Here is a 27,917-nt window from a genome sequence, read left to right as displayed (position 1 = left end):
ATTGTTTATAATGTAGATTCTGTATAATGTCAAAATCAAGCTGTGCAGCGAAATGATTATATTTATAAAGCCAACAATACCTATAACATAAAATTTTATTTATACTAATTTTTAACTATAAACCAGCACGTGGTTATAAATATTGGTATATAAATCTGATCAAGTGTTAATATTAAATAAAACGTCGAATATAAATATTCATTAAAGATTCGTTTAACTGTGAATATACACCAAATTGCCTACCACCATGAACACATTCAGTTAACACCAAAGTCTCGAATAATCCTTGGCTACCTGGTGAGATGTTGTCTCCATATATGGTCACAAGTCAGCTGGTGGTTCACCTGGCTGTGCTGACTCACTATCGTTCTCAGAGCTAAACCTACGTACTCTGTATTTTATACAACACATGCGTTATGTATAAATAATTTACTCGTAATATTTTATTTGTATAACATCCACATTATTATGTATACATATTTTAATCTTAATATATAAAGTTTAAAATAATCTTAACTAGATTTATTAATAAGATGTTTTAAAAGATATTTTCTTTATGTACTTATGGGACGAGAAATTTATATTTTTGAAGCCTTTTATTATTTAGCACTTTAAAATTCCCTTATTAATCCAAAACTTTTAAATAATTAAAATTTAAGGTCACCGGTGCATTTAGTCACTCTTGACTCATTGACGATCATAGAAAGTTTATAGTCCTTTTTAGATCACTGAATGATCTTTCTAGTTCACACAATTTGATTAAAAATGTGCAATATTTTTGTTATAAAATAGGAATTCATTATCGATAATTGAATTAAGTAACTCTGCAGATATCGTGTTTAGTTTAAAATTAGATTTGTAATCGCGCTTCAGCAATATTTATTCCGTATTAATTTTGACTTTAAAACTGATTCATTACATTAAATTTTATTGAGCTACAAGTATAAGAAATCACATGAAGGTTCATATTTTAGTGAATCGATGATATGTTTGTTCCTTAGTTTGTTTCAACAATGGGATTTAGAAATTATCACATCAACAATGGCTTGGCTCAACAATAAAAATTAGAATTCGGAAGAACACTCAGAATTGCACTTTAGTCACGCAGATTCGAAAGCTATGAATTACCATCAAAAGCCATCAAATACCACAAAACCAGAACGACAAACTAGTGGTATAAGTAGGTGACTAATACCTAAAAGACCTGGGTTTGAATCCTATATGTACCATATTATTTTTCAATTTATATTGTATCAGTATTAATGATTATTATATAATTATAATCTGTATCGATCATCACAAATTAGATTTTTCTATATTTTTCTAATCTCACGGATGAATAATTATAAATAAAATTGAACTAGGTCATGCATAGTGACGTTTATTGCTTGTAATCTATCATAATAGTTGATAATTAAAAAAATATATTTTAAATACTCTAAGGCCGGTTTCACACGTGCCGGATGGATTCACCCGGCACCTGGCCAACGCCGTGTAGTGGGGATGGTGTTGTATGGGCTAGTGCCTACCATTTCAGACGTGCCGGACGAATCCATCCGGCGCCGGCCCGACGCTGCCCATACAAAACCACCCCTACTACACGGTGCCGGGCAAATCCATCCGGCACGTGTGAAACCGGTCTAATTGTTAAATAAAATCTAATACACAGCCCGCTTCGGAAAAAATATGGAATGTGTTTTTTTTTACATAATCAAATATTATTAAATTTGTGGTTTAATAATAAATACAATAACATATATTTTGAATAAGCAATTTAAAAAATATGAATATTGCAATATACATAAAGTTTATAGAGACATCTATGTGTTTTATATATAATTTAATTCGTAAATTATCACTAATTGCGATTTATTATATTATTATACCCATTTATAATACGATTGTTTAACACAATATAAAATAATATTAAATATTTATTGCTTGAGGCGTTAAAATAATATAAGCTTTATAATAGTAAGGATTTATTTTTCATTGCTGTAAAATTTATTACATATTAAAGAGCATTTCTAAAATATAATATGAGTCTATTATATTATGAGTAACATACTTATGTAATTAATTTTTAAAATATCAACATTTTTTTGTGATAAAAAAACAATGTCAACAAACATTATTTGTAATTAAAAAGTAAATAAAATGGCAACAATATCACAAATTAAAGGCAAAAATATCAGTTTAATTTGATACAATAAAACTTAAAAGTAAAGTTATAAGAAATTTATGAGTTCATAATAATTTCAGATCAATGTTTTTTTTTATGTAAGTAAATAGCATACATAATTATTAATTAAAAATATATATTGAATATTGAAAATATGTATTTTTGTTAGCAATAAAATATATATTGTGTTTATTTTAGGGTGGATTAAGAGGAACCTTTGTTTTTACATATCAGTATTATGGTTATTGTGAAAATAATTTCAATATATAATTTGTACTTATTAGTTAGGCACATGGTTAAAAGATATTACATATTATTTTAAAAATAATAAATAATTGAAGCCTAATATAAAAAATATATCTAAAACTTGACGTGAAATAATATAAAAATTTATCGGATTACAAATTTTTAATACAATTACATTTTTAAAACTCTTGCTATTACAGGTAAATGTGAAGATTTTTTCTAGTATATAAATCTATGTTTAATAATTTATATTAGCTAACAGCTAATTTTTCTTTATAATTCTGAATAAAAAGTGTATTTTTCTCGGTTTCTTTCCTGGGATCCTGGATTGTTTTAAACTATATTTTGATTTAATATGTACCTAGTTAAATCAACTAAGCAAACATATTTTCAACAAAACTTAAAGAAGCACTTGGCAGAAAGTGAATTTTTTGAAGTATCCATACATTTTTTTGAGAGAACCATTGAGAGTTTGTTTAATAAATTACATGATCAAACATATTTAAGTTTTTCATTTGGTTCAATTTCTGTATTACTTACTGTCACCAATACTATTTAATTTATACCAATCGCGAATCAAAATGTATTAACTAATTGTATTTTAAATAATCAGTTGCTCCACTCCTATTACAGTTTATTTAATTTAAATATATTGCTATATTTTATCACACCCAGGAATCCCAGGATTAGAAGTATATAATATGGAAAACTATAACCAACTATGAAATGAGAGTTGACTATACTTTATTATTCTGTGAAATTGACAATCTTTTTGGTCCCGGATATTAACATAAATTAACAATAAACTCAAATCTTCATATAAATTAAGAATAATCAAATGATTAATACATATGACGATTACTCCGAAGCATCAGATTGAATGTGTGATTCATGCATCGAATTCTCCATACATAAACGATCCAGTTGCTCCGAATAAAACGTATTAAAGTTCAACCTGAAACGTGCGCAATGTTAATGATACAACAAGACAAGTGATTGATACGAGTACAAACCAAACTTACCGGTACATGACGTCGACTAATTTTTTAGTGTTATTGTCTTTGGCCATGTTGTTGATCATGTTTAGTAGACTCAACAGCGCTCCGGTGAAGCACAAATCGAAACGAGTTATGTTCTGTTCGAAGCTGCCGCCCGGTGGTGCTATTTTCTCCGAAGATGATGCATTATACGTTGAATCGCCCATGAGACTGAGGCCCTAGAATTGAAAGGATGATGATATAAAATATCGGACGCAGAATCACGCGATTTTGTATTGTAATACCTCAATAGATTCGGACGCTTCGTAAGCGGAACCGATCATACCGTTCATTTCAGCGTCGACGAAATACTTTCTCATTTCCTTTTTATTTATAAGCAGCAGATTTTGAGATAAGATTAGGTTTAATTAATTAATTTATAAATACAAATTATACTCTAATAATCAGATTACAGTGAAAACTTGTCGACGAAAAGATAGATTTACTAAAAATTTTCTTCTCAAGGTACTGGTTAATGGTAGCGGTACTCTTACAGATTTGATTCTATATTTATGATATACATACATACAAATTAGATTTGTAATATTTAAAAATAAAATTAAATTGCTTATAAAAAACTTTTAAAGTTTATAAAAAAAAAGATACACATTAAAATACATCTAAAATCAGTCAATGAATCTGAAAATAAATAATAAATTTATAAAGCTTTTATATATTATTATTATTAAGTTACTACTATTTTATTGCTTTTGTCAAAATTATGTATGAATACCTTCTTAAATAAATATGTACATGTGGGGCAATAACAATTTAAAGTTTTCAAAAATTTTTTTTAAATTCCTGTGAACAATTTTTTAGGACGGGGAAAACTTTAATAAATAAGGGTGTGTCAAATATAGTAAGGCATAGTCAAAATTGTTTCAAAAAGAAGCAGAAGCTCACGCATTGTGTAAAATGAATTAATCCTGCAGAAACAATATGTCAGGATTATTTTTGATATCGATCAAGCGTTTAAATATCTATCATGATGCTGTAATAGGAAACTTTGTATATAGTCATTAAAATGCCATGGAAAGAGGTTAAATTTTACAGCAAAAAAAGAGGAGGTAAGTGTATTTGGTAATAGTGTTTTCCGTGTCTTTCACATTAGTTTATATTTTCTTACCTTTATTGTGTGCTATTTATAATATTTAAAGTAATAAGATTAAATTTAATATAGAAAATAATTACTTGGAAAAATTGGCAGAAATGGACGCAAACTTGGCATAGTTTTATGACAGTGTTGAGGAGTTGTGGATTTGTCAGCATGCAGTCTTCCAAACACGCTTCCAAAAAATCGCTGTGCTTCTTCAAAACTTCGTCTACGTTTGACACCTGAAAACATATTATAATATAATTTATATTTTATAGTCAGGATAGTTCTGGTTCAAAAATATATAATAGTAATAAATATTTTCTTACACTATATACTACTATTGTATAATACATAATATAAAAAAGTTAACTGAATCAATGTTTTAATAATAAAAATATGGCAACACTTGGAAGTTAAAATATGTACATATAGACAAATGACTTGATTACCATTTTTTTATATAATTGCATACATTTATAAAGAGAAAAAACATTAGACCATTTTCGAAGAACCCAGGTTTTTGGGTATTAGTTACTGACTATACCACAGGTCTATCGTGCTGCTTATATAGATTCATAACAATATAAACTGTTTTGAATTAATATTTTCATGCATTATTTTACTGAAAAATATGAACATTAATAATATGGTATATAAATTTTAATAAGTGATTGATCTAATGATAGTATTACATGGTTTATAAATATATAGTCGGAAATAATTTTAAAATGAATACAGAAATATTTATATTTTGGCAACTAGATAAAGCGGCGCCTGTATGCATCATCAGACCAATATTTGAAGATAAGTAAAACGTAAATTTGTTGAGTTGGTGGCGATTAGGGATTTAACAACAATAAAGACTACTACCGTATATATCAACAATCAGCTAAATCAGTCGTAAGTAAATATTTTCATGTGGCTTTAAATGTATTTCAGTTAACATTTATCTAAAAGTATACAATCGAACAATAGGTTTGTGTTATCAATGGAGAATGAATATGCAAATATTTTTTTACTAACTTAAATAACAAAGTAATTTGTCTTCTTTGTCAGAGTAGGGTATCGGTTTAAAAACAGGAACGTCATTTAGGGAGCGCAGGTGGGTGCATTTTTCCTCCCCCTCCCTTTTAATTTGCCTAGAAAAATGCGTGGCATTTAATGAAATACTAAAAATATTAAAAAAACGTCCACTAACTAGCCAAATTTTGCCCCCCCCCCTCCCCTAAAAAATAGCTGAAATGACGTACCTGGATCTGAATCAGAAATTCTCGGATTAACCCTCATAACTAATTTTAAAAAACGGTTTCGAACTGAAATTTTAGTGAAATCATATCGAAATACATTTTCACCGGTAGATATATTCATATATTTTTACTAGTGAAAAAATCATTTATCTGGCAGGTACTAGTAAAATTATATTATTTCAACTTTCCCACATGAAGTAAAATATATATACTTATCATTATTAATTTACATGCGATGTATAAATGGTACAGTGAAAGTTGTATTTTCGCAAATGTAGTCTCAATACACTTTCACTAGTATATATATTTTTACTAGCGAAAATGTAATTGAACAGATAGGCAAAATTATACTATTAAAATTATATGTGGTTCTAAAATGTTTGAAATCAATTTGACAGTTGCGAATCGCACATTTACTGTTCAAACCCAAACCGAACCTACACGAATTAAGTAAACCTAAGTTTAAAACTAATTATAGTTTTAGAATTTTCAAGTCCAAAATACAAAATTTGCCAGCTCAGGAAGAAGAAGCACAGACAGACGTCGCATCTCACATATTGTTCCATAGTTTGTCTGTACTTCGATATTACACTATGTTAGAAAAATACGATAGCTACTCTTACGGATATTACTACGGACTTTTGATATGAGAATATTGGTTAAAGTGTATTTAAACTGAATTTTGGTCAATAGGAGGGCGCAAAAATAATTATCACTTCTCAGAAGTCAAAAATCCACGTCAAAAGCAATAAAATCGTGTCGGTGCCATCGCAGTGGGAACGCTCGTTAACGAGCGTTCCCGCTGCGACGGCACCGACACGATTTTATTGCTTTTGACGTGGATTTTTGACTTCTGAGAAGGGATAATTGTTTTTTGCGCCCTCCTATTGGTCGAAATTCGGTTTAGATAAGCTTCGATTCTTACTTACAGTAAGTCGTATATTGTTATAAAAATAACAAAAAGCAGCTACAAAAGCTAGTATTAGTATTGCTCATATAATAACTAAGACATAGCACATTTATTACGGTGCTCCATTATTTTGGTCAAGGCTGTATGTACATGAGAAAACATAAATATTATTAATTTTTATTTCCCACATCCTTCTATAATCTATATGATTCCTTGGAGTCGCGCCTACGAGTGTACTTGGGAAAGCACTTTACTAGTAGTTAGTAGGGAACATACACAAACCAGAGGTTCAGGAAGAACTTCGTTTTTGTGTGCCACTTAATTACCAGCAATTGTTTAAAGTATCAAAGCAAGAACTAATATGGTAGAGTATTGAAAAACTCCCCAATGAGTACAACAAACCGACTATTTAAGCATCTGTCGGATAGTACTGATTTTTCGTTCAGGTACTCGCACTCATTGTGGTCTAGTATTTAAATATATATTTTTTTCTGTGCATGGTACATTGGTGTAAAGCTGTTAATAATTTAATTTATAAACATTTTTTTACTGTGCGATTTAAGTTTTTTATATTATTAAATATAGTGAAATATCTAAAACATTTGCACTGCGCGATCAAATGCATCTTTATATTTTCCTATAATTTAAAAAAAAAAAAACAGTATGTTTTTAATTAAAAAGCATTCCATTAATATACAGCTTCAAAACGAATTGTGTTTATAAAAAGTTATTTTTTCAATACGAAGACAGCAACAACTACTGAGTCGTCAATAATGATTACTATTTGTGGCGGAGGTTATAAATTCTTGTCGTAAATCATATACCTGCTAAACACCTTTTACTGACGCTTTACTAGTACCATGTACTACTTACATTGAGATCTTCAATAGCAAATTTATGATTTTAAAAGTGGTCGCTGCAGACCATAAAATACACAATTGCAAAAAATACTAGATATTTTTTTACAATATCTCATTCTTGATACACGCCACATATCGGGTTGCCACTGTGTACGCATTATCCGAGTGAAACTGTAGCGCCGGCACTAGAATATGTCGAGGCAAAAATCACCATCAGCAGGCTCACGCTCACTCGCTGACCAACTCCCGGACCTTCGACAGTGTCGCTCGTAACTTCATCGAGAGCAGTGGGAGTTTGAAGGAGGCATAAGAGGACATCTCCCACGCCATTAGCACAGTGCAGTTTTATGCAAGTTAGTAAACGCCCATATCAAAAAACATCGTTTCCAGAACCAAAGATTCCACTCTTTCGCGGATAATTGGCTCGTAATGACGTCACGTTGCGGCGGACCTGGAACACTTGTTCCCTTGGAGTGTTCCCCCATAAAACAGATAGCAGCAGATGACTCGCATCGGGCAATTCGTATACAAACTGTCGGCGTGGGATAGTATGGAGGCGTTGTTATTTCTCTGGTCCATGTGTATTTAGCTATTATAATATAATTTTTCAAGATAAGGGGATTTAATGTTTGCCAAAACTTTCAAGACAAATATATTACAATACCACAGTTTTATAGTGAAACAATCCAAGATTTATATATTGACTAATAGCGGCACAACTACTTGTAGAATCATATCTGCTTTGTATCGATCGATTGACTGTATGAGTCTTTAGATGCTTATTTCAATGATTCATTATACAAATATACATAGTCAGTGTATTATTCCTTTTACTGCGAAAAAAATGTTAAATTGCAATAAATAAAATGCAACGGCAAATTCGTGATAAAACAAAAATTGATAATAGAAACTACGTATTTTACTATTTTTATTTTTTATCATGGTAAAACTAAATTGATTTATTATTTAATATAATACAAAATGACTCACGCTGTTATTATTTAAATAAAACAGATTTGTTGAAACATCGACATATGAGATTTCGATAAAAAAACGTATCGAATATCATTCCAAGATGGACATATATGTGACACGAAAACAATAGGATCCATGTAAACAAAACTTTAAAAGAATACCTTTCGATTAATTAATCAGTTTTAATTTTATTTCTTTATTTAAAAAACATAAATAAATTAGATCAGTCATTAATAGGCAAACTTTTAGTTCTCGGGGGTGAAATAGTGAGTAGTGGAACATTAAATTTCTCCCTCTCATAAAATAATTTTCAGAATCAAATGCACATTTTCTGTAAATAAAATGTCAAGATACAATCACTGGACTGTAATTTAAATGTTAAAACCGTTACTTTCTTCAAATAAACTATCAATGGATTTTCCTAAATTATCATTTTTTATAAGTAAGAGTGGCCGAGCAGCGCAATTTGTTTTATATTTTTACTAATATTTTTGGAAATTCCATCAAATATACGCAGTCGATATCATGCCTATCCCTGATCATTACAACTATAAAAATTATTTATTTTTAAAGATACAATTATGTAACTATCTATAGCTTAAAGCCCAGCTTAAAATGAATTTAATATGTAAGTATTTTTTAAATTTATTATTACAAATCTGATCATCGTTGATTTGACAGGTTTCCCCAATGCGTCATTATCGCTATTTTACAAACAATAATTATACTAGTAAATATTTAAAAAGAAAAGCGCGGAGTATATCATAATTAATAATAATATTCTAAAATGTACGAAACACGATGCCTAATATTAATATTTATTTAATTTTTGATTTATTATTATTTTTATTTAATAAATATCAATGATTCCACTCCTTATAAATAAATCTAATGACATATTTGAAATAAGTCTAAAGTTCTATATATAAACTTTGTGGTACCCAAGATTTTTTAAGTCCGACATAGTTCAATAAATCGGGTTTTTAAAGAAGCAGTTACTCTACAAATAAACATAGATTTGCCAGTTAATGATTTTTTCCTCAAATGTTGGCCAAAATAGTTACTCGTTACAAATGATTATCTAACTATAAACTTAACCGTAGCAAAAACCTCAAATACTTATAATCGAAACGAAGAAATATACGGCGTTTTTTCTACAATCTATCACGATCGTGCAGTAGTTCTAAATGATGAAAAAATAATGCTTTGGGCATTTCCGTGCTACATGTTGAATACCTTCGTGATTTAGAGTAATCGCTGCTTCATCAGCCAGATCTTTCTTATTTTTTATAACTCTACGTTCAACCGTTTTTTATCATTATTAAGACATAAACTATGTACGCAATCGAATAAATTACTTACATATAACCGTTTTTTATGGAATATTTAGAATTTCTATCCAGATTTTAACGCCAAGGCTGTCAAAAATCGAATACACCTCGAATTTAATGTTTCCGTTCTATTCGGCAATCTTAATACATTTCGATTCATACATATGATTATGTTAAAAATCTCATTAAAAAATAAATTTAATTTATAAATTAACTCACCTGATTATTTATTATTCATATAAAAATATTAAATTAATTGTGATTCACAAAAGTTGTTATCTTTATAAAATTAAAATAAATAATTATGCACATATATAATGGATTAGATGTGGTATTTTTAATTTATTAAGATAAATCCTTTCATAAATGTGAGTCATCTAATTTGTAAAAGAACTAAAATCATTAATGTTACGCAAAAAAAACAAATTATAACCAGTTATGTATACAGTTGATAATAAATATCGATTTTTCTGGTTAGTCATCGTCGGAGAGTTTCAAGATTCTATGTATTCAAGATACTAGTCCGATAACGTTGTCTGTTTTTCAAACCATTGAACTTGTCTTTTAATCTTGTTTAAAATTCCGGGTCAAGATAACCCATACATGAATGAATGGTTTTGTTTTAACCGATTGCCTTTTTTAGAATTACAGATTAAGGATTTTCACTTAATGAAAGTAATATCACTTCTTATTATCACATATTATTTTAGTATATCTATATAAGTTACAATTTTTAATATACATTACAAATAAAAATATCGATGTTTATAATAGAATAAACGTAGTGACTAATGAGCAAATTTTCGCTTGAGTGGTCCAATTTACGGTATTAGAAATAATTGACTACCAAAACTATAAATCATGTTAGTGGTTCGTAATTTAATTTATCATTATTTCTGCCATATTAAAAGCTATTCTAAAATTATTCTATTAATTCGTATTTATTATAAAGTCGTATTGAAATTTTCAAAGCAAAATGTTAATATTTTATTTATAAAATGTATGTAAAAATGGAGCAAAAGCTTATTTATTTCGCTACGCGGCCTAATATTTAGACTCAGAAAAAACATTTTTCGTAGCGCGGCGTAAAAAATACTGTGATACAAATCAAATCAGAAACTTGTCAATTTGACGGGTTCCATAAATCTAGTTTTAACAACTTGTTAGCGATTGCGTTCTGTATCGTACGTTAGTTTATAAAGTGAATCATAGTGAAACGAAGTTCTTCTTGATATAATATATATAAAAGAGGGTGTACCGATCACATTCATATTTGTATCTAGTGCCTTTTTGATGTGAGCGTTGAGATACAACTAATTTACAGATGTCTAAGTATCTTAATATATTATAGAAAAAAATGACAACCGGTATAGATTATTTTAATATATAAAGACATAATATTAATCGATTACATAGTTATACCATACATACTTTTTTAATAATTTCAAGAGAATAACCTCACACGTTCGTTCGTTGGTCGAAGAGGCACTCGAAACTCTAAAATAACCGAACCACTTCAAATGAAAACCGAACGCGCTTACAACGAGCGTCATTGTGATTTTAATTTATGTTAATGGTTTTCAAATACTGGAACGTTTGAGAACGTATGCTTATCTTCGGACACGGCCATCGCAAACACGCGATATTTGGTTTCGCGTAGATTTTTCGCGGCGGCGATAAAGTGGCTCGGATTAATTCGAATTAATCAAATATGGCGATGTGTAAGCGCGACTTTTGTTCATGATGTATGTATATATACACATACTTAATACATATTACATACAGGCAAAATGAGGCGAATCATTCAACGGATGTCCACCTAAAGTAGCCAAATAGGAAGTCGCCCATACACAAAGTAAGAGAGACTGCAATAGGTATTCATGTCACAATTGCAGTTATCTATAGGGTGTATAAAAATCATCATTTAATGGTTATTGCAAATATATTTTATAGAGTTTTAGTATCTATCGTGTAAGTTCAATCAATATATTATGCGAATGTTTTGGACCTAGGATATGTATTTTTATTGATGACCGGATTATTGCGTAAACGAAAATTGCGCACACGAAAATTCTGAACATAGATGATTGTTTGATTGTCAAATATATTTTAATTTTAATTCAAACTGCTTCATATTTTTTTATATTTTTAAGTAAAAAATTGTGTAAAATTAGGAAATGTAAGTGTAACTAATAAATATCTACTTGTAAATTACTAATATAAATGTAAAATATTTTTAAATTTAAATCATATTGTCATCTGTGATATAGACAGACTTTTTTTACATATTCTCAAATATACATATATGTTTATAATGATTATCTTTAATCAGAATTTTCGCTGTTGGAAATTTTCGTTTGCGCAGTTATCACCGAACCATTTTTATTGCATAGCTCTCTTGTTATTAGTGTGACTCAAAAATCATAATTGAAGCAAATACCATAATTTTGTATAATTATTTACTTAAATTTTAATTAAAAATACATAGTTATAACATTTTATAAATATAATTAGGGATCGGCTAAAACTATTAAGCACGCAGTCTTCAAGTGAAATATCATATTACATACTTGACCTGCAGTGTCAAGAAAGATTTCTGTTCAATTTTGAATGTGATAATTACACTGACTATTCTGTTCAGAAATCACAATTAGTAGGCATAATTTAGCTACTATTTTATTTTCATAAATTACTTTATCGAGTGAAATGGCAGTAAAAAAAAAACGCAATCAAATCTGCTTCGGGATTTTCCCTAAGTAAAATACCATTTTTATTTTTATTTTACATGATGTAAAATTTAACAAAATTTTTTCAAATATTGGAAATAAATTTTTAAACGCAGTTATGTTTCCCATTTCAAATAAGAGTTATTTATAAAAAGATGCATCGCATTTTTTCTTGAAAAAATTAATGATGCGCGGCCAAATACATTTTTAATATCTTAAAAATAAAAAATCAGTTCAAGTGCATAAAAACCAAAAAATTCGCACAACGCGGCTGAATAATTCCCGGCATTTTTATTTAAAAATATCAAAAAAACATGGGATTAAAAACGTTAATTATATAATATACTATTAACATTTTATTTTTTTACTTTTACAATTATAAAAATAATTCTATTATGGAATTATAATATATACATTTGGCATTGGATACTTTTTTTAGTATAACTTTATCAAAAAATATTTATTGATACCCAAAAAAATAATAGTGGTTAGTTTTCGTTTCATTTTTTATAGTGTACATACTAATGAAGTTTATGACTCAATTAAAAAAAATATTTTGTGGCAGTCAAAAGTAGCTCAGAGGTTTCATATTGATATAAATATATATGTGATTTTTCAATATTGTAACGATTCTTTGACATATGTATGTATATATGCATGTATCATAAATACATTTAAAAATACTTTGACATCAAATTAAAAACACTATATTTACAGATAAAATCAATCAAATTCGATCAAAATCTAAATATGTCGGAAAGAAGCACATACGATCCCCAACGTCAATGGAAAAATCAAACCACAGAAATGTTTATATCGACGTTTTCGTATCCTATACAAAAGAGCTACAAAAACCAATAAAAGCATAGGTTAAAATATCGATCGTTATATGATAATTTTATACACAAAGTACCAAATAGCCAGATGCTACCAATAAACATTTTACGATATTTATACGCGGATTGAAACATACACAAGTATCAGTTTAGTCACGGATATAAAACCAATGAAACGATTATGTTCCTTTTGAAATTTTAACACCTTAATTGCAGCAAAGTTAAATTTAACAATATAAACACCGACGCCCGCGTTGTGTGATTAATGAAGCACCGCTCTCTGAATGTTGAAATTGACATTCGACCTTCTTCTCAGCTACTAATACAACGGTAGTTAATTATTTGTTAGTAGAAAAAACCAGCGAGATAATTATTACGGTCATAAAAAGTAACGAAACTAATATTAATAAACATCTCGATAATCGCCCTGTAGTTTGCTGTACTGATACAACGCGAACAAACACGCGTGTGACCATAAGTTATGATTTTTAAGTTATTTTGAATTGGTATCCCACAGCGGAAACGCCATTTGTAGGTACATAATATAAAAATAAATTTATTGATTAATAAAAAAAAAAGAATTTGTATTACAAGTTCACTGGCGTTTCAGCGAAATCATATCCGAATCACCTGTTATATACTCTGCTTAATAATGTATATGTAATCCATAAATATGAAGAATGGATTTTTATATCAGATGATTCTTATAGATGGTCAACCACAAGAATTGTGTCATATGAACGTTTGTATATATTAAGTATATCTATCATAATATTGTTTTAAGATGATGTAAACTTGACATTTAAAAGACAATTGTAAATGTGATAACTAATCTTACCACCGTATATCGTGCAACATTGTCACACGATAAAACCACAAACTGTATCACATATCAAGAAAGCATATATAAGGGAAAGAAATAAATAGACGAGAGGAAGACTTGAGAGAGAGAGAGAGAGTGAAGTCTGGATCTGAAGCCGATTCGAGGTAGATATACATATACATATTTCTATCAGCGAGAATATAACTTAACTGAGAGGCGCTAGTGAAATTATACGCTGCTCTATAAAAATTAATTGGTTAGTTGTGAATCGTACACATGCTGTTCAAATCCAAACCTCACTTAAACAAATTAAGTAAACCAAATTTGATTTAAAAACTATAGTTAGTTTTAGAACATTCATTGGGTTAATTCGTTGAGGTTAAGTTTGGGTGTGGTTTAATTTATTTTAAATATTGTAGTATTTTGTCGAATAATGTGACTCCACAATTCTGTGAATCTCTGATCATGTAGAAAAACACGTATCAAATCATTCGTTTGAAAACAAATACAGATTTACTGATACAGAGCAGTGAAATTGTATATCAATTTTTTGATACAATTTAATTAAAAATATATTTATACTAGTGAAAATATAAATTCACTATAACATATACAAGTACAGTATCTGTATTTATACAAAATGTAAATGAGTTTTGAGTACTTGTACTATAATATAATATATACATATATATATTATATAATATGTATAGATATGAAATATATATTAATATAATCGCGGCGATATTAAATTATGTTGAATTTTTCACTAAACTTTACCTCTATATTCTTCCTAAACGAGAGGTAAAAATATACCACGTATTCGTCAGAATTTCATGAGGAGGCGTCCGAATGATCAAACATGTCCATTTATGGTGGTCATCCATTGTTGACAGTATAATACAGTCAGGCGCATCACACAGACTAAAAATCAATTAGTTTCATACGACTCTCGTATAGAATGGTATGAATTGGCCAACTCCACATTAGAACCGTAATTAACTACAATTTTTTACTTCCAAATATGTATGTACCTACTACTACTACCTCCGAGTCTGGAAAAAGCATAAGAAAAAGAAAAATTGGTCCGAGCCGCGAATGCGGCCAACGTAGCGGTCGTAAACCTTTGCTTTGGTGAAAAAACTTTAGTTGGAAATTATCAAAAAAGTGTGAAAGCAAAACCGTGACGTTCTGCATCAGTTAAATGGCCGTGAACGCATCCGGTGATGGTAATCTCATATATGTGAATTATGGAATTTATTCTATGACTACGCAATCAAAGATGTACAGTAAAACCTCGATAATTCGTGGATTGCAATGCTATAATATGAAATTACTAAAATTAATATTTTCACTACGCCAATTGAATTTATTTAATAAAATCTATATTTTTTTATAATACAAATTGCTAAGCCGCGCATAGTTTTTTTCTTCAAAACATATCGCGCGACAATTTTTTTTACATAAAACAGATTATATATTTTTTTCTCTTTATGATTGCCAAATAAACCATCTGTTACTTTTATACTCTTAACATTTTTTTGCAATATAAACTGGAATATGAATCTCTAGTATCGAATCGTCGTGTATAACAAGGATGAGCAGTTATTTAATATTGTACAGATTCTGTTAATGATATTTTGACGTGTAATGGTTAACTGTAAAATCTTGATGATAAATATAACTTTCCTATGGATTGTTAAAATATTTGTTCATAACTATTTATAAATATTAATTTAAATTAAATGATAAAATGACAAACTAAATCGGTCGTCGCCACAAAATTTTACATAAATAATGTAAGTGTATATTTTTTAGTCATCAATTATATGAGCCATAATACTTAATAAATTAACAAAGTGAGTCAATCGCATCTGAATTATCACTGCTCAATTATTACTCATAAGTATAAAAAATATATATATAATGCGATATTAATGTCTATTTTTTACATCAGACTTAATAAAAAAACATAAATGTATATATTTAATTTAGTAAATAAACATAAAATAATATCAATATATTTTTTACAACAAAAATTAATAATAGTCTATGAAATAATTTAATTGATGTGTCGGTGTGTGTTAATATATCTAAAAGTAGCTTAATTTGTATTCACTTTAGAAGTACCATAAATTACAATGGCACAAGGATACTACTAAATAGCATTTAATGTGAACCACCAGTGGAATGTGGAGGAATGCGATTAACTTTACCATGTTGAGTAATCTTTAAACCACGAGAATGTTAGATAAATTTCTTCAATGAAAATAGAAAATTTCAATTGACAAGATTGAACAATGTAATTAGATAATGTCCAACGCCCTAATTGGATTAGTGTCTAAATTTTTATTACATAATTATACAGCTGTTGAGAAATTTATATCGAACGTATTGTATATTTGGTGACTCGACTTAACGGATCAATTCACATAGGTCTTCAATTAATTGGTATTTTAAACCTCTTGAAAATCTACCATAACAGTTGTTTGCTCTATGTTTCTATTGATAAAACATTGACCAATTTTTGTTTTTGTTACAGATGAAATGATACACTAGCAAAGATGGCGAACAATGACTATGAGCTGAAGTCAACGAGCTTGATTAACCGTGGTAATTCCCTGTTCAAAACTGATGTGCAGACGCAACTCAATTCTGCCTTACGCCAACGGAACAAGGAATCGTTTGAAAAACTCTTGAAATTGGTGGAAGTCAATCCCAACTACCTCTACAGTAGTCCGTATAACAAAACATGTCTCGACATTGCCTGTTCTACGCCCGGAATGTCTGAATATGTTAAGCTATTATTGAAAAACGACGCTGATATTAACAAGTTCAACGAAAAACATCACAAAGCTCCGATACACTTTGCCGCCGAGACGGGTGATGTAGAAACGATCAAAGTATTGGTTAGCGATGAAGGTATAGATGTGAACTGTTTAAGCAAAGGCAATACTGCCTTACATTTAGCGATTAAAGAAATAGAGGATTTGGATGATGATCGGGAGTATAACATAAGAAGATACGAAGAAATCGTTAAAGTTTTAGTCAAAGCCGGAACAGATGTAAACATTCCTGACATGAAAGGCGTGACGCCCATATACTCAGCCGCTAAGCAAGGTTTAGAAAATATCATAAAATATATACTCGATTATTCTAAGAAACCCGTAGATTTAGAAACGTATGAAGATTACAACGACAAGACTGCTAAAATGCTATTAGAGGAAACGTTCCCTCATTTACTCAAGCACTCGTCGATATCTTCCAAATTTGATGCTGTAGATATAAATAAACTATTTTCGCATTTATCAGACGGAAAAGAAGATGACTTCGTTATAGATTTGAAAAAGATAAAAAAAGATACATTAAATAGTGTATTGACTCAAAATAACGGATTGTACACCCTTATTCAGTGGGCTTGCAAGAAGGGTTTCGATGAAGCTGTTAAGGCGTTATTGGAAAAAGGTGCAGATCCAAATTTAACAGCACCCGGTAATGGAATCAAACCAGTTGCGTACGCATGTCGTGGCGGATATTATAAGATATTAAAACTGCTAGGAACGAATGATAAGACCGAATTCGATCCAGTAGACGGTGAGTCCCTCTTGCAGTTTACAATCAAAGGAGAAGAAAAGGTAGAAGAGAATGCTAACGTCGACTATAAAAAGTGCCTTCAGATTCTTTTGAAATCTGATAAAGCAAACTTGGATATAAATTACAAAGGTGCTATTGGAAACACGGCTTTACATTATGCGATTAAAAATGGCGATCAAAATGTAGTAATGGAGTTACTGAAGAACAAAGCTTATCTTGGGATTAAAAATAAATTTGGAGAACCTCCTCTATCGGACATATCACCTAAAACGCTAAAATCTTATCTGGATTCTTGTCTGACTACTAATGATGAACGTCCAAACAGTGACAATTATGAAATACAATTTAATTATAGTTTTCTCATTCCGCCTAAAACTGGAGTCAATAAAAATTCTAGTGATACCCCGTTGATTAACAAAAACGAGACTCTAGCACCGGAAACTGACATTCTTCTATACATGTCAAAGCACCCCAACTTAAAAAGCTTATTAAAACATCCAATTATTACAAGCTTTCTATATATGAAATGGGAACGAATCAGTTGTATGTTTTATTTCAATCTTCTATTCTACGTTTTGTTTTGGTTATCGTTAAACTTATACATATTATTGGGCGCCGAAGAATTCGATACAACTATTACACCAGCTGCCTTAATGCAGACATTAAAAGTCTTAACAATAATAGGAATTATATTCTTGACCATAAGAGAAACCATACAGATTCTAGTATCGCCAAATAAATACTGGAGAAGTATTGAGAATTGGTTAGAAGTGATCTTGATTGTCGTTTGTTACACATTTTTCTTTAACAATTACTTTCAAAAGCAACAGCTTCACGCATTAGCAATATTACTATCATCAGCAGAATTGGTATTACTCATAGGTCAATTTCCATCATTATCTACTAACATAGTAATGTTGAAAACTGTATCATGGAACTTCTTCAAGTTTTTATTATGGTATTGCATTTTGATTATTGCATTTGCACTGAGCTTCCATACATTGTTCAAAGCAGTCAATAAGAAAACTAAAGATGAATTTGACGAAAAGAAACCATTCGATCCAAACAACTCCGATAAGGAAGATGAAAACAATTTCTTTTTAGATCCAGGAATGTCACTATTTAAAACAATAATAATGCTGACGGGTGAATTGGAAGCTTCGGACATTGATTTTAAGCAGTCCGTCATGAGCTATTTTATATTTATACTATTCGTCTTCATGATTCCAATTGTGTTATTCAATCTATTAAACGGCTTAGCAGTCAGTGACACACAAGCGATCAAAGACAACGCAGAATTAGTCAGTGTCATATCTCGAATACAATTAATCTCATATTTTGAAAGCATTCTTTTAGGAGATACACAACCTTATAAGAATGCTGTTTCAAACGCACAGAACAGATGCTGTTGGCTACCGGGTCATTCGTGCATTAAGTCAAGGTTCATCTGCGTCAGACCGTTAGCTGAGAAGATCAGCTTGTTCCCGCATTATTTACCAATGGCTCGAGTGAGCATCAAAATCAATCAACAGTCGAAAGTTGAGATAACCAAGAACGAAAGCATGCGAAAAGAGGAAATGAATGAAGACAACGTTGAAGTAGGACAGAGCTGCTTAAAGACTTGTGTCGAGCTCAAGATGGAACACCAAATCGTGAAATCTGCTAAATCCATAATCGCTAATAAAGACGATGAGGAAGATAATGATATTAAAGTTCTGCACATGAAGTTGGAGGAACTCATGAAAGAATTGAAAGAGGTCCGTAATTTGGTTATAAGAAATTGATGCCATAATTTTAATATTTTACTTCCATAGAAATAAGAATTATTAATAACTTAAATATAATATCAAGTACTAAATATATTTACATATTTTTATAATGTAATTTTTATAATTAGTATTTTTTTACAATGTATATTCCAAGTTTGTATTTTTTACTTAAAATAAATGTAACATTATTTTTAATTTAATCGTTTTACTAAAACCTTTACTATATAGCTTTGAATACTTTTCAGTAAGTTAATCAGCCTATATGATGCTTGAGAATGAGTATAATTGTTAAAATTATTTATTTTACCTTATTGAGACTGGAAATGAAAGCACACCAATTGGGCTCCATGACTTCAACGCACATATAGTACAGCAAGTTCTGCAAGCATGTCAGCATCCTTTGCCTCAGAGCGAATGCAGCGCCATATTGTCGAGCTTCGCTGAATCGTTTCACGACTTTGTTGCAAAGCCATACCCTTCAAAATAGAAAAACAACTAATAAAATCATTGTTACTGTAATATCTATATTTTCCTATGTCTATACATATGTGTAATATATATTTTCTATACATGGTATTTAAAACCAGGGTTCTCAAACCGTCATGCACATAGATTATGGCAAAATCTGTTTCATTAAAAGTTCTCAAATGGTACAGTAATTTTTACAGAATGTCCTGCTATGAAATTATAGGTCAACGCAACTAAAGTGAATGTCTGAAATGATAATTTTACTCAAATGACATGATAATGAATCAAAAAGAAGTAGCTACAAGGTGTAAAGTTGAATTTTAAAATTCCCTGATACACCACAAACCTTTCAGGTTGGTAGCCCTATTATGCTGCTAAGAATTTAGATTTAGCATACTGTACAACGGAATGTTATTAATTGTGAAATTATATGTGATTATTCGTATTGACTCCCAGCGATTTGACTTTTCGTTTAAAGTGGGTTCAATTCCCAGTTTACGTTATCTTCGCCAAGACGAAAAATGTCACAAGGACAGTCTATCAATGTGGCAGAATTGTCTTGAAATATGAGAACGTTCTTCTCATGGCTAGGTTCAGTACAATCGCTAGTCTCTAATACTTCTAAGCTATACTACCTCTACATACATTGCAATTAGACTATCCATTAATTTTCCAACAAATATTACACTAGTTATTAAATAATGAAGAAATCTTACTTGCACAACATCCTTTCCACATGCTTGCAATAAAACAGATGTCTGAATATCATCTGATAACAAGCTATAGCTTTCCTGTTGAGAACGAGCGAAACGGGCCACTTCACGTCTATTCCAAATGAAAACGACTCCCAACCCGTCAACATCAACTTATCTTTGCTCTGGCGATAATCTTTATCGTCTTGCGTTTGAATCGACAATATTTTAAACATTTGATGTTTGAGATCATATGGCAACAGTTCTGTTCTCATGTCCTCGTTGTATGGATCATGACTAGCTGCAGACAAACGTAAACACAGTCCTAACAACGATTCCAACCTTGTTGGAATTATATCATCTATGTTCTTCACAAGCTCTTGTTCGCTAGCGTCCATGAACTGCACTATAAAATCGCCTTGATCCATCAAAAAGTAATGCTTCACCGATTTGAGATGACCCATCAGATCGTGCTCCTTCATCAGTAGTTCTAACAATGATTTGCTGGCAAACGAGTAAGCTCTTTGTATTGCTGTCAGATATTCTTGTTCTCGGAGGGTGTATTTAATTTCTTCGGCGTCTGTGACTGACACACTTTTACCTATAATAATAATAAAAATTATCATATAAAACTTATTGACATTATGATATATATTTTTTTTAAATACGTACCGCATTGACTGATCACATTTAAATACTTTCCGGTCCTTAAAATTATATCGCCAAATCTGTCCAAAAATTTAGGTATGCATTCACGTTGAATTGTATATCGCTTTTCCCAATAATCGGCAGAGTAATCTAATGGTAAGTCTTCTTTCTTTATAACTTCATTATCTTCTACCAAAAATTCCTAAAAATCATGTATTACAGTGAATTTATATTTTCTGGTGCAGTTATATTTTCACAAGTATCAATATAATTTCACTAGGTTTGGGTTTGAGCAGCAAATAGATATTTTTCAGTTGTCAAATTGAGTTTCGTAGACATTAAAGAGCAGCATATAATTTAATCAATTTAATTATCGCTAGTAACTAGCGAAAATAGAAATTAATATCTATCCAGTAACGCCAGTAAAAATATAACTTCACTGGTAATACAAAAAAATTATTGAGATATACAAATATAAGAAACACCCAGATCCATATAGATCACTGAGTCTTATATTATATATAATTGTTTATATATAGTTTTAAAGTTAGTTAATAGATGTCTACATAAGTATTTCTACTCCTACTTTTTAAATACTTGTTGAATTATGAATTAAAAATAAATTATATTTTCCGTGGACTTAATTCATTAAATTATTATTTTAAAACTTAGCCGACGGGTCATTGTCTAGCCGCTTACATAACAAAGATAAAAGAAAAAATATAATAGCTTTTAAATTAAAAGGAATAATAAAAAAAAATAGACAAAGTTTTTACTAGTAGTATTGGTAATCTGTGAGTCATCTAAAATGTGTTTTATTTTTATTAAAATAATACAAATAAATTGAACAGCATTTTAAGTTTCAGTTCCTAGGTGGGTTACAACAGCAAATGTGGGTCAAATTAAAATTAAAAATAAAAGTGGAGAACTAAAATTTACATTGTTATTCTAAGATTTTTATGTGTACATAAAGACGCTTTGATCTCTATTTAAGAGAAAAAATAAAGTTGTAATATTTTGTTTAATTTAGTATTCATTCTATAGATGGCAGCACAATAAGCTTTAGTTTTTGCGGGTAGATACTACCTGTCCCGTGAATTACCATCAGCGAACTTAACGAGTAGGGACTACCTCACCCGTCGGTTAAGTGCTAATATTTGCGGTTCGTTTGTTTAAAACGCAATCATTGATGAAGTAAAGAAGGTTAAATATTTTGCTATTATTGCAGATGTGACTCCGGATTTATCTTTTTTTTGTGTATTATATTAATTATGTATATATTTTTTTTGTGTATTAAATTATACGACCATTGTGACGTATTGGGGTAACCTATTAGGTTACGATGGTCTTAATTTAATCTAAATAAATAAAATAAGAAACAAATGACTTAAATTATTTGTTACATCTAAAGTTCAGAAAATTGAAATTTTTAATTGAAGAACGTTTTTATATGCTTTGATATTTTTTCTGATAAAACGGGTCAAGAAATTGTTAGCCTACTTTTAAAATTTAAAATAATGGAGTTTATATGGTAGGAAAGTATAATAGTGTGCAAACAGTTGTTTTGCGCGAAAATAGCAATTGTACATTTTCTGGTTGTGGAAATCATACTTTAAATCCTATCGGTGTGAATTCAGCAGAATCTTGCAAAGAAGCAATAACTTTCTTTAGTACTGTCCAACAAATTTATGATTATTTTAGTGAAAGTCTAATAAGATAGGAGATTTTAAAACAACATTTAGAACAAAATAGTCAGCTAGAAGCAGTAAAACCAGTGGCTCTAAATTTGAAGCATTTGCGATCTGCTTTGAAAAAAATCGATTTAGGAAGCCTTCCCGTTGATGCACAAACACAGATTTCTGCTATTGAAAAATATTTGTTAAAATTTGAATATATTCTTATGTCTACAGTTTGGTTGAAAATACTAATGTTATTACATCAAAGAAAGCTCATTATTGAATCCCATAAAGCAACATTGAAAACTAAGAAAACATGGAAGAACAACAACTAAGAAAACATTGAAGTCAATAATGCACTATCATAATAATGTCAATAATTAAACAGTTTTCTTGAAAATATTTACCTGAAAAGGATCATCGATTGCTCCTTTATATATCCACTGCTGTAACATCTGCATATAAGGTTCACTAGCTTTCTGCGTTAAGAATAGACAAACATCTTGCGATTTAGTATTACCCAACAACGCATTTGTTTGGTCATGTAAGAGACTCAATACAGCTCCGCTGCGTGCTTCATTCTAAAGTTAAATTAATATTAACAACTATATTTATGAAAAATATATATTTAAAACACTAACCTTCTTTATTGATGACGATATATTGGACAGAATCTCCATAGTTTGCATAATCGGTCGCAAAAAATACCACAACTTTTGTAAATTCAACGTTCCGGCGATATGTTCAGTTTCAAGCTGTGCTACAACGACCTAAAACAATTTTTTTTATATAAAAAAACTTAAAGCAATGATGTATACTAAAGCTTATATGAAACTGACATAATAATCTTTCAAGAGAATCTCTATAGCGTTCACTAAAGCATGTACAACTCTACCAGAGTTGAAAGTTGTTCCTTCGATGAATCTCCTAACTATGGAATAATGAGAAGCTAGTGGTAAAAGTTGTTGAATTATATGTCGGAGTGCTTCATCAACTTCGGAAGATATCTCAAAGCATCTCGGTTTAGTAAAATCTTTTAATGGCAAAGGTACAATATATTTTCCAGGTATTCCTTCCAAACAATATAATAAATCATCAATTAGGATGGCTTCTTGAGAAGCTTTCGGTATAGCGGCTAAAATATAAATTAAAATAAACATTATAGCAAATCATTATTAAATTAAACAGATTCATATTTAATATATAAATCTCACCAATTGATGAATTGATTGAATACTGTTCATTTCTAAAATCCCACGATAGACTGCTTCTATCTAGGAACCAAGGTGGAAAATTGAGTCCTTGTTCTCCATTTCTGCCGTAAATGAGATCTTCGTTGTTCTTTTTGGCTTTTTGAACATCGTCGACAGCTTTCATGATTTTAGATCGTATCTGTAACATATTATGTTTTCGATAGTAGCAATAGAATGTTGTATAAAGTTGTAATATATAAAATATTACCTGTGGCAAGTCCTCTTTGGTGATAAATAACTTATTGTCAATTATTGTCGGTTTTGGCGCTGGTTTCGGTTTGGGACTTTTAATCTTTTTCTCTTCGTATATAATGATGTATAACAGTGATACCAATGGACCCAGAGAATCAACACTACAACAATAATATATATGTGCTAATTATAAAACATGCGCAATAGTTATCATTTAAAACGATATAATAAATCTAAATTACAATAACGGTACGAATAGTATTATTTAAGATACAATTCATAGTAAAAATTCTACGACATATCTATGTATATATATTCTCTCATTAAGTACGTATTAAAAGTGAAATTTCTCAAATTAATCAAATAATAAGTATACATATGCAAAATTAGTAATTATTTGGAGTATATATTTATACTCTGTACAGTATTTAAAATTTCAATCGTAAAATATGGTACAGAGAAACAATTTCATACTTCCTGATTTTCATCTCTTCATATTTTTTAAGGAATAATTTAGGATTCGGTGATTTCTGCGATAGTTTGACGACATGCTCAGCAATTTGTTTCGATGAATATACATCATTGTTGTAGTTTGGATTATTTTTTATGTGTTCAAAAATAATAACCGGTGATATGTCACATCTAAAGGAATACAAAAAATATTTTACATAACACGTCATTCATTTGTCACTAAATGTATATTTATAGATTATGAGTTACTTAATTATTAATATATTAAATTATACTGCGTAGCTAGAGCATTTGTTCAGTTTATACATAAATACATTAATAGAAAAGTATGGCATTTAAGATTTATTTAAATTTTTGATTAACTATAGTAATATTGTTAGAAATAAATCACATTAAAAGTATTTTGGTGTATACAATAATATAAAATAAACACAGTATTCATCCCACTGTCAAACGTTTTATTGTTGAATTTATACATTTATTGTTTGATTTTAATAAAATTAATATAATAACAATATTCGGGAAACGGTATCTTATTTTATTTTACCCAATTGCGTCTAAAAGTTCCTTAATTGTTGTATCCATAGTGAAAATGCCAAAGAGGAACCAGGCTTAACCGTTCGATACTTTGACAGCTCTATTCGAACATGGCGCACCCAGTGTGGCCAACACTGCAAATAAACAATATAAATGCTTAAATATTTATATAATTAATAATACTGAATTTTTAAATATTAAAATATTATTTATCTACTTTTGACAAATCAATATTTTTCTTTACGCATTGCTTTAAGACGTAACAAAATATGCGTGGGGTAATATCGAACATTTAAAAATATTTTATTTGCGCTTTTAATTTACACTAAACAATTTATGTGTAGGGTAATATTGAACAGTTAAAATTTTTAATAATAATACTCTATTTTAACTTTTAACCTAATTTAATATTCATTTAAAATTTAGCTACATTTGTAGTTTCCTTGACTAAAAATGCACCAACTACAAGTGACACACGGGAAACTGTAGAGAAACCGAAATAATTTTAATTGAACGTAGAACGAGACCATGCTGTGCCTTGTTGTCATTGTTTATGCACGCGCTCAAACGCATTTCCTACTTAGATCCAATAACGTCGAGCACGCGAGGCTTTCACCAAAAAAGTCTTCTAGAAAACTTTACAGCGATGATCAGGTATTATAACTAAATTATTTTAGTTTTTATTCGTCTTTTGTAAAATATATTTTTTGTAGGTTATTAAAAGTATTTATTAAAAAAAAACATTTACCAAAGTTTAAATCCAAAAACGTTATGGTCAATAAATTGTGAGCTCAAATATTTATTGAATTATAAGTTTGGTGTGTTCTAAAGCCTTACTGTTTGCGACTTGTGATTGAGACCGACTGTTGCCAAAAACGTCAGATTTTGTTGCCTGTACACCCCGCTGTAAAAGCCTTTCCAAACCGAGAGCGAAGCGAAGGCGTGGCGAGGCGTTTTTATTTTGTAATACACCAGGTCCTTCGAGTCTCGTCACACAGAAAGCAAACGCGAAGCGTTCCGAGGCGTTTTTATTTTGTAATATATCGAGTATATATAATAATTGCGAAATATTTCAAATTATTTACATTATTCTATCAAAAAGTAGTAATGTCTAAAAGCATATCAAATGAAGCAAATACATATAAAATGACTCGAAATGTCGAATATTTGATTTCGAAAGTTTTTGTGTAAATCGTAAAATCGCAAAGTCAAACAAATGTTAATTTCGTTTAATTTTCTATATTATATGGTTTCAAAGGATAAGTGAAATAAAATGCTCATACTTACATACGTTTAAGAAAAAGAAATGTAAAATAAATTATTATTTATTTAGATACTTAAATATTTTCTTCGCTGTAGTAAATTAAAAGTGGTTTGATTTTGCAATCCCAAGCAGGTTTTTCAACAAGTATAAGCGTTAGCTTATACTTGTTGAAAAACCTGCTTGCTTATACTTGTTGAAAAACCTGCTTACCTGTAGACACTATAGATTGGCAAAGGTTTTACTAGTTCGGATATGCGATCTGTAATTCTTTTTCTTCTTGAAGCTCTTTTATTGCTTTAAGGACTAATATTGTATTATAAAACAACTTTTTTTCAGTATAAATTCGTCGTAGGTCGAAGACTCATTATACAATCATAAACATACTGGCAAGTATAAGATAAAATTAAAAAAAATATATTTTCATTGTATTCTAAAAAAGTGCAAGTATATGATTAAATAATAAAAAAAATCAATCTAAAAAAAGTTAATCAAACATGTGTGTGCATAGGTAAGTTAGTACATGAATTATCATAAAATATTATATTTACATTCTGACAATATATTTTAAGCACATAATTTATCATATGTCTACATTTGTACCAAAAAAGTACACTACTAAATAGCAATCTACAAACTTTCCAATAGCAAAAACTAAAGAACATACACATTTTTAGAACTAAACGAACATTATTGTAAATATTTAAAACTTTTACATAATATAGGCATTAATGAAAAGTTAATAATATAAAACTACAAATTCAATACGATATTAGTAAAATAGAGATGAAAAATACTAAAAAACAAAAGCAATTTAAATAAACACTAAAGAGCATTCAGCACTAAAGAAACATTTTGATTTTTTTATATATTACAATTAACCCTTTTACCGGAATAAAACCAGGACTTATTGTTTAAAACCACATTAAACTATTATAAAAAACACTAAAGACATCATTCAGCATACTAAAGATACAATTCGATAATCTCGAACAAAATTAGTACAATTAACCCCTGTACTAGAATAAAACTAAGACTTATTGTTAAAGTATTTTTATAAAAACAATTAGTAAAAAGAATAATATTTAAT

General features: G+C 29.5%; 2 protein-coding genes across 3 annotated transcripts; one reads left to right on the top strand and one right to left on the bottom strand.

Moving 5' to 3' along the window:
• Window positions 1–1,965: 1,965 nt before the first annotated feature.
• LOC148237873 (gamma-tubulin complex component 2-like) lies at window positions 1,966–25,704 on the bottom strand. 2 transcript variants are annotated; one of them, XM_088205603.1, is made up of 14 exons: window positions 25,577–25,704; window positions 25,033–25,200; window positions 24,575–24,719; window positions 24,328–24,505; window positions 23,953–24,248; window positions 23,755–23,883; window positions 23,521–23,694; window positions 21,462–21,639; window positions 20,814–21,390; window positions 19,937–20,105; window positions 4,657–4,800; window positions 3,711–3,788; window positions 3,451–3,644; window positions 1,966–3,383 (listed from the first exon to the last, which is right to left on the bottom strand). In XM_088205603.1, exons 1-14 carry the CDS (start codon window positions 25,612–25,614, stop codon window positions 3,287–3,289), a joined length of 2,565 nt encoding a protein of 854 aa, XP_088061729.1. In that variant the 5' UTR covers window positions 25,615–25,704; the 3' UTR covers window positions 1,966–3,286. The 2 variants fall into 2 exon arrangements, with proteins under 2 accessions (XP_088061729.1, XP_088061730.1); XM_088205604.1 differs by lacking the exon at window positions 3,711–3,788.
• Window positions 7,721–19,824, top strand: LOC148237874 (transient receptor potential cation channel protein painless-like). The gene is made up of 2 exons (XM_088205602.1): window positions 7,721–7,931; window positions 16,809–19,824. The coding sequence occupies exon 2, from the start codon at window positions 16,831–16,833 to the stop codon at window positions 19,642–19,644; it is 2,814 nt and encodes a 937-aa protein (XP_088061728.1). The 5' UTR covers window positions 7,721–7,931; window positions 16,809–16,830; the 3' UTR covers window positions 19,645–19,824.
• Window positions 25,705–27,917: the final 2,213 nt, after the last annotated feature.

The sequence above is a fragment of the Plectrocnemia conspersa genome, unplaced genomic scaffold (genome assembly GCF_051122295.1).
Source record: "Plectrocnemia conspersa isolate PC_06_02 unplaced genomic scaffold, ASM5112229v1 ptg000002l, whole genome shotgun sequence".
NCBI classification, from domain to species: domain Eukaryota; kingdom Metazoa; phylum Arthropoda; class Insecta; order Trichoptera; family Polycentropodidae; genus Plectrocnemia; species Plectrocnemia conspersa.
The sequence above is the reverse complement of the archived record's forward strand: the minus strand, read 5'-3'. Positions and strand labels throughout refer to the sequence as shown.

Bases quoted from the DNA above. Each gene is read 5' to 3' on its own strand.
- LOC148237874 (XM_088205602.1), top strand. From the start codon at position 16,831: ATGGCGAACAATGACTATGAGCTGAAGTCAACGAGCTTGATTAACCGT.
- LOC148237873 (XM_088205603.1), bottom strand. From the start codon at position 25,614: ATGGATACAACAATTAAGGAACTTTTAGACGCAATTGG. The intron at 24,506-24,574 runs GTAATATTTTAT...AATATGTTACAG, and splicing joins CCAAAGAGGACTTGCCACAG to ATACGATCTAAAATCATGAA. The intron at 3,645-3,710 runs GTATTACAATAC...TTTCAATTCTAG, and splicing joins AAGCGTCCGAATCTATTGAG to GGCCTCAGTCTCATGGGCGA.